Source organism: Cynocephalus volans, chromosome 5 (assembly GCF_027409185.1).
Source record: "Cynocephalus volans isolate mCynVol1 chromosome 5, mCynVol1.pri, whole genome shotgun sequence".
NCBI lineage: Eukaryota > Metazoa > Chordata > Mammalia > Dermoptera > Cynocephalidae > Cynocephalus > Cynocephalus volans.
The window spans coordinates 44,717,581-44,725,033 of record NC_084464.1 but is presented as its reverse complement, the minus strand read 5'-3'; the positions used below and the strand labels follow the sequence as shown (position 1 = coordinate 44,725,033).

The 7,453-nt window shown below is 42.8% G+C and overlaps 1 protein-coding gene across 1 annotated transcript; it reads left to right on the top strand.

Moving 5' to 3' along the window:
- Positions 1 to 597: 597 nt before the first annotated feature.
- Positions 598 to 4,020, top strand: LOC134379213 (HLA class II histocompatibility antigen, DM alpha chain). Its single transcript, XM_063098399.1, has 5 exons — positions 598 to 686; positions 1,897 to 2,181; positions 2,818 to 3,096; positions 3,324 to 3,452; positions 3,786 to 4,020. The coding sequence occupies exons 1-5, from the start codon at positions 599 to 601 to the stop codon at positions 3,788 to 3,790; spliced, it is 786 nt and encodes a 261-aa protein (XP_062954469.1). The 5' UTR covers position 598; the 3' UTR covers positions 3,791 to 4,020.
- Positions 4,021 to 7,453: the final 3,433 nt, after the last annotated feature.

Here is a 7,453-nt window from a genome sequence, read left to right as displayed (position 1 = left end):
CCCCTCTAGAGTTTAAGCTCTTTGAAGGCAGGAATATGCCTTATTCATCTTTGTATTTCTAGCACTGGACTCAATACCCAACACTTATTAAATTTGCAATATACTTCTGCAGAATGAATTAGAGCTAATGCTTGAAGGAAAATAACCTTTATGAGAAAGAGGAGGGGGGCCAGGAGGGAGGAGGGGGTGGGCTCTGAAGAGCCCTGGGGGTTGCAGTGGGAAGGTGCGCTTCACTACCACAACATTCTGCCACCAGGCGGCACTGCTCTGAGAGCCAGTTGGTACAATTACAGGCGAAACTAAAGCAGGAACTCCACCAAGAGGAGACATTTCTCCACTGGCCTTCCCAGCCCAGTTAGTGCCACACTCTCGCCTGGTCAAAGAGCCAAGTCTTCAGGAGGTTGCTGGACCCAGGTCCCTCCCCAGTGACTGATGATGTTAAACCCTACACTTCTGTGATTGGTTTAGCCAGAACAACAAGGGCAGCTATTGGAAGTGAGCTGGGCAAACATGATCTCAGGCTACTCTCTGTGGGAGGGAGTACAGAGACCTGGGTTGGTTGAGACAGTAGCTCCTACATACTATGTGGTGTGAAGATATGGATCATGGGCAGAACCAAGGAGCTGCGCTGCTACAACTGCTGCAACTTCTGTGGCTGCTGCCCTACTCCTGGGCCATCCCTGAAGGTGAGATAGAACCGCCCCTTTACTTCATCCTGACAGTGTTAGAGCCTAGGGAGCCTACCTAGAGCATTAGGAGAGCCCTGTGCTTTGTAAGTAGTGGGAAGTATTATGAGATAGTGGAAATAGCAGAATTGGGAAAGAGAGCTACTATTTATGGATGGTAACCAATGTCACAGGTGCTTTACATGTTCCATTTAAGACAATCTCTTGAAGCAGAGATTATGAAGAAAAAGAGACTCAGAGTTTAAGTAACTTGTGCACATTCACACAGTTGAAAAGTCATAGAACTAGGATTTGGACAAAGCAAATGTTATTTCCACTCCTCTATCAGGGTTCTACTTTGCATTCTCATCAACTCACCTTGTGATTCCTGAAAAGTCTCTTAACTTCAGTGGTCCTTAGTTTCCTTCTCTGTAAAGGATGGGTCAGAATGGAAAAATAATCTCTTGCTATAAATGTGTATTATTCTGAGTGTATTGAGTACTGGGTAGAAGGTTTCCTGCCGGCTAGGGGTTCCTGCCATGAGTTTCAAAGAAGATGGATTATTTCCTGCAGCTATGGGGTCACTTACCCCAATCCTGACATTGTGAGGTCTGGAGGGTTGAAGTAGAAGACATTTTCAGGGAGGCCTGTTGCTAATGAAGTGGCTGAAGAGAAGTCTGGAGACTGGTTTTTCAATTTACTGTGTGTGTCTGGGAATAGGGTGAGGCAGTGTCATTGATGGCTTGGGGAGGCTATGACCATTCCTTCTTTCCTTCTAACATTGGGAAACCTGTCCATGGCCTTCATGAGTCAATATGGTGGCCATATGCAAATTGGACAAAGGTATCTCCTTTGGGAGGATGCAGTGCTGCACCAAGACGCATGACTTGGTGAGCAGAGTGCAGGGTGGATTTTGGCCTCCTCTTGCCTCCTTGGCTGGGTGCCTTTGTGCAGTACACAAACACAAAACCACCTGAATTACTCTGTATCTGTCACTTTAGACAGTAGACCTTTTTTCCTTTTTACATGACCTTTTATTGGCAGGGGAAGTTCAGCGAGATCCTATAATTTCTTCTTCACCCCATTGGGAGGGGGAGCCCAAATAACAGACACAGAAGGGGGTTATACCATACCTCTGCCTGTGCTCCCTGAAGCAGGCCTTGCTGTTTCCTAAGTTAAAGAGGAAAAAGAAGCTGCCACCTCCCTGAATTCTGCCTTGTCTCCTTTGTAGAATCTACTCCAGTGTGGCAGGATGACCTGCAAAACCACACGTTCCTGCACACGGTGTACTGCCAGGATGGGAGTCCCAGCGTGGGACTGTCTGAGACCTATGATGAGGATCACCTTTTCTCCTTTGACTTTTCCAAGAACTCCCGAGTGCCTCGCCTGCCTGAATTTGCTGACTGGGCTCAGGATACGAGAGATGTCTCCGCCATTTCATTTGACAAAAGGTTCTGCCAAATGATGATCCAAGATATAGGCCCACGACTTGATGGGAAAATCCCAGTGTCCAGAGGTCAGGAGTTTTCTGGGGAGATAAGGGAGGAGGGCTGCATTCTTAACCTCATCAATCTATATACTGAGCTATTCCCCTTCACACCCACTTTCCATCTCTAATGCCTTCTGGTTCTCCCCTAGGACCTTTCTTTTACTACCACCACAGTCTACACCCTGTGTTTTGTTGTGGGCAGAAGACAAGTGCCTAGCATGTAGTAGGCATTCAAAACTATTTATTGAATTTGATGAATTCAAGAGGGACCAATTGATGCCTGCTGAATAATTAGCACGTGTGTTACTATGCTCTGCAAGATGGAAGGAGGGAATAGAAGTATCTGGTGATGTGCTTGTGCTTTAACAAGAAGTCAGTGCGTGATTAGATGCCAGTGGGAAGTCTAGACAGGAAGCGCTGTAGGAAGTCGGGGTGGTGGGGGCCAGAGTGCCCTGGATCTGGCTCTGCTTCTGGGTCTGGCTGCGGTTCTTGCCTGGGAGAAGACCTCCCTCAGGGTCCAGCTCCACCCTCATCTCCCTCTCCTGAAGCCCAACCCACTGGCTCCTTCTCTGTCCTCCCCTCCATATGCCACGCCCCCTCCAAAAACAGCGGTAGTGTCTAAACTGGTCTCATCTTTCCCTCACCCTTCAACCTCCCCACCAGGGTTACCTATCGCTGAGGTGTTCACGCTGAAGCCCCTGGAGTTTGGCAAGCCCAACACGCTGGTCTGTTTTGTCAGTAATCTCTTCCCACCCACGTTGACGGTGAACTGGCAGCATCATTCCGTCCCTGTGGAAGGAGTTGGGCCCACTTTCGTCTCAGCCATCGATGGACTCAGCTTCCAGGCCTTTTCTTACTTAAACTTCACACCAGAACCCTATGACCTTTTCTCCTGCATCGTAACTCATGAGATTGATAGCTACACAGCAATTGCCTATTGGGGTGAGGACCTTCTCCCTGGAAGTCTGGTCCCTTTGGGGGAAAAAGGGATAGACCCATAGGAAAGTCTTTTCTCTACTTGGACTGTGTTTAGTCCATTTTTACTCTAAGCCAACCTCAGTCTCCTGTGCCTCAGTTTCTCCCTTGTCATCCCAGACGCCCAAGTCATTCCCCTGATGGGAGGTTCCCCAACCAGGTCTCCAGGCTTACCTGCTTCCCCTTCTCTCCAGTGCCCCAGGATGCACTATCCTCAGATCTTCTGGAGAACGTGCTGTGTGGCGTGGCCTTCGGCCTAGGCGTGCTAGGCATCATTGTGGGCACCGTCCTCATCGTCTACTTCCGAAAGCCTTGCTCAGCTGGTATGTCATCTGGTGGGGTGGGTGAGCCATGGGAGCCAGATACAGTGGTGCATGTGTGCATGTGCCAGGATTATGCTGTGGCATGGGGGGATGCACAGTGATCCTTAAGCATGTCTTCCTCATTGGAGACCTGGCTGCAAACACATGGTTATGAGTCACAGGAATGGCTTTGAGTGGGAGAGCAGTGATATGGGAGCTGTAGGAAAGGTGCTTGGAGATGATTTGGGAACAAGGAGAGATTGATTTCTGTAGGGTGTGCTGCAGGCAGGGTGAGGCCTTTGCAGAGAAGGGGGATCCCCCTGATAGCTTTCTTCCATCCCTCTCTCTCCTCAGACTGATTCTTCTGACCAGAGTTTGATGCCAACAACTTCAGCCATCCAAACAGAGGGTGTTCAGGTTTCTCACACCCTGCCCAGGATCTCTTCTTCTCAGAGCAGAAGTCCTTGGGACTCCCCCTGGGTGTGTGTATATGCGTGCACATGTGTGTGTAGGTTTCCCAGCTGGGGGCTCTGCTGTCACTGGGAGCCCAGAGTGTCCTGCCTGTCACAACTACATCCCTTCCCACTTCAAGACAATAAATCTCATTTCTTAATGTCAGTGTGTCTTCTTTCTTAACTCATGATATTTGTTTCTGGATATCTCAACTTGAGTGGGTTGTCATTTCAAATTTGGCATGCATTAACCTGAACACAGCTTTCCCTCATTAGGTAGAGAAATAGGGAAAACCCCTAACTCCTTAGCTGAGCTCCTGTTCCCTGGTCTCAGCACCACATGAAGGCTTTTACTCAGTATGCGCAAAATACCTGCAAAATAAAGGCAGAGCAATTTTCTGAAAATCTGCTGACAAAATGGTTGAGAAAGTTGCTCGTGTTCTTTTCATGTGTTATTGTTTGTGTAAGTGTTTATGTCTAGTATAGGCTGCCTTGAATATATAACTCCCTTCAACCCTCACTGTAACGGGGAAACAGGAACTCCTGGGTGGGAAGAATAAGCCCTAGGTGCTGTTCTAACTCAGCCATGTCAGTTCTGTGAAAATGGTATCATCGAGCTCCTGAAGTGAAGCAGGAACAGCCTGAAAGGGCAAAGAATTCATGTGTCCTTCCAAATGATCTGTTCTTTGGCCTGAGTGAACCATTTGAGGAGAACTGTGACGGTGCTGTCCTGGGTGGATAGTGGGAGCAGGTGGCACATGATCGTTGGTGATAAATTCCTTTGTATACACTTTCCTTGGAGTCTGGGAGTTGCTTTGAAGGACGGGGTGGCATTAAGGTTAAGAGTGAAATTATTTTGTTATTCGTGAGGGATTCTCTGTTCTTCGCATTATACCAGAGTCTAATCTAAGAGAAAATATCCAATTTTCCCTTAGAGAAGGTGGCACTTCCTCTGAACTGTCTCATTTCTAAGAGCAGCATGTGTACTATGTAAGAAATATGGGCTCTGGAACTAGACTGCTGGGAATTCAATTGTGACTGTCAATTTTTAGTTGTGTGTTCTTGGACAAGTTACTTAACTTCTCTGTGCCTTGGTATCATTTTCTGTAAAAGGATGATGATAACAATGGTGTTCACCTTACAGCGTTGTTGTAAGGCTTAGATAAGTTAATATCTGTAGAATGCTTAGGATAGTGTTTGGAACATTAAAAAAAGTGCTCAATAACTTAGCATTATCACTATTTATCTTGATTTTCACAGGAGAACTTAGTAGTATTGTTGATTTCTTTCTTTTTTCTGAAACACACTTTGAATTTACCTTCAAGTATTGTACTTTCTCCCTCTGAGATGTTTTTCTTTTTATTCTCACTTTACACCATTCTAGATCTGTTCCTTATTGGTTTCTAGTTTTTCCCAACTTCTCTCCTTTGATTTTCCAATTTATCCAGAAGTTTCTTGCCAGTCGAGCCTTAAAACTGCTTTTACTATGCTGTGTGATCTTAGACAAGTCACTTCTCCTCAAATTCCTCATCTGTCCAATGGTGGGCTTAGATGAGATGTTCTCTGATCAAGCATTCTAAGATACTGTCACTTAAATATTCTAGAGGCATTCAGGACTTTCTCTAGTCTGGTGTCCCCCCTTCTAATAAAAAATATTACCCCCTATTCCCATCAGGAATCCTGTTATGAAATGAATCTGTTTTTCTCACTCTACCTTGACAGTACCAAGTCTGTTTTCACTTTAGGGCATTTTCCCCTGCTGTTTCCTCACACTGGAATGCCTTTTTTACTCTGCTCAGCTTGTTCCCATCCTAACCAATGCTGTAAGTCCAATTCACATTCAACCTCTTCCAGGAACCTGCTCCTTATCCTCCAGCCCTGATTGATCTTTATTGAACTTTTCCAAGACTTAGAGCATTCAACCCAGACTTTTCTCAAGAATATGCTGCCTTGTTTCCTATGTTAATTTTTTTCACCAAACTAGTTTGTAATTTCTGTAATTCAGGAATCATAAATAGTTTACACTCCCACCACCAAAGCAAGGTAGCTCTCATTTCCCTTTATTTTGACTAACACTTGAGATTATTTGACTTTCAAATATTGGTAAAATGGTGGGTGTAAAGTGTTACCTTATTGTTTTAGTTTGCCTTTTTCTCATTACTAGTGAGGCTGGGTATCTTTTCATAGCTTCCTCTCTCTGTGAATTGCTGATTCATATCTTTTTACTTTAAAATTGCATCTCTGTCTTTTTCTTGTGAGTTTGTGAGGATATATATATTCTATATAGTAATCTTATGTCATTATAGATACGATACTGCAAATGTCTTCTTTCAGTTTGCTCTCTTCAGTTAAATTTATATACAATTCCTTTCCTGGATAGAATTATTTAATTTTGGCAGTCAAAACCCTTATGGTTTATATTTCTGTGATCTTAAGAAATCCTTTCCAACCTCAAAGCAGGAAAATTACAATTTTTGGTGGAATTTATAAAGTGATAAAGTGATGCTCCATTTTCTCAATGATACTATTTTAAAAGTTTTTTGGTCAAGTTCAATATATAAAGTTTTAGGAATACAGAAGTTACAGGGAAATAGTCAAATGGTTGCTAACTACCTTTATCTAGTTAGTAAGTCACAAATTTAAAATCTCATATTTTAACGTAATATATTAATAAAGGCATATTGCTGTTTCTACCCCCACATTTCATAAAACAATTTTATTCTAATTCTTCTCATGTATTTATTAATCAAGATCATTTTAGGATAATGTATCTTCCCCAAACAGCTTTGAGAGAGTACTCCTAATTTGGAAAAAAAAAAAAAGGGACTTATTTAGGAGGTAATTCTCTCTTTCCTGATGAATAGTTTCAAGTAAAAAAAAAAAGCTTTACCCTGTGTTTATCTGGTCATATACAATATTCCACTATGCTTTCTTTTTTTTAGTGTTACTGTTTTCCTTTCATATTTGGATCTGTATGGATCTGGAAACTTTCTATATGGTGCAAGGATACAACTTTCTCTTCCCTCAAATAGTAAATTTATTTTCTTAATACCATTTACCAAATATTCCATTTATTCCCAAGGATTTTATATTAAGCTCCCCAGTATGCATAGATTTGTTCCATTTGTTTGTGAGTTCCTATGTCAGTATGACCTTGTTTTAATTATTATGTTTAATTATTATGACATTGTTTTAACTATTTTAAATAATGTGTTACTGTCTGGTAGGGCTAGTCTCTATTCTTCATCACCCCACCTCCCCCAAAAACTCATTTTGCTTTCTTTATCAAAATTGCCTAAGGTACTCATGGACTTTATTTCTATGTACATTTTAGAATCAGTTTGTCAAATTCTCCCCATATCTTGTGTGATTTTGGTTGGGGTAGCATTTAGTTTAGAGATGTAGGGGGAGATTGACTTTTTTATTATGTTAGGATATGACATTTGTTAATATGGTATCTCTCTCCACTTCTCAGGTCTTCGTTTATGTACTTTAATAAAGTTTTCTCTTTTTTTCATAAAGTTTTTATACTTTCATATGCTAATTACTAAATATGTTTTGGCTTTTTAT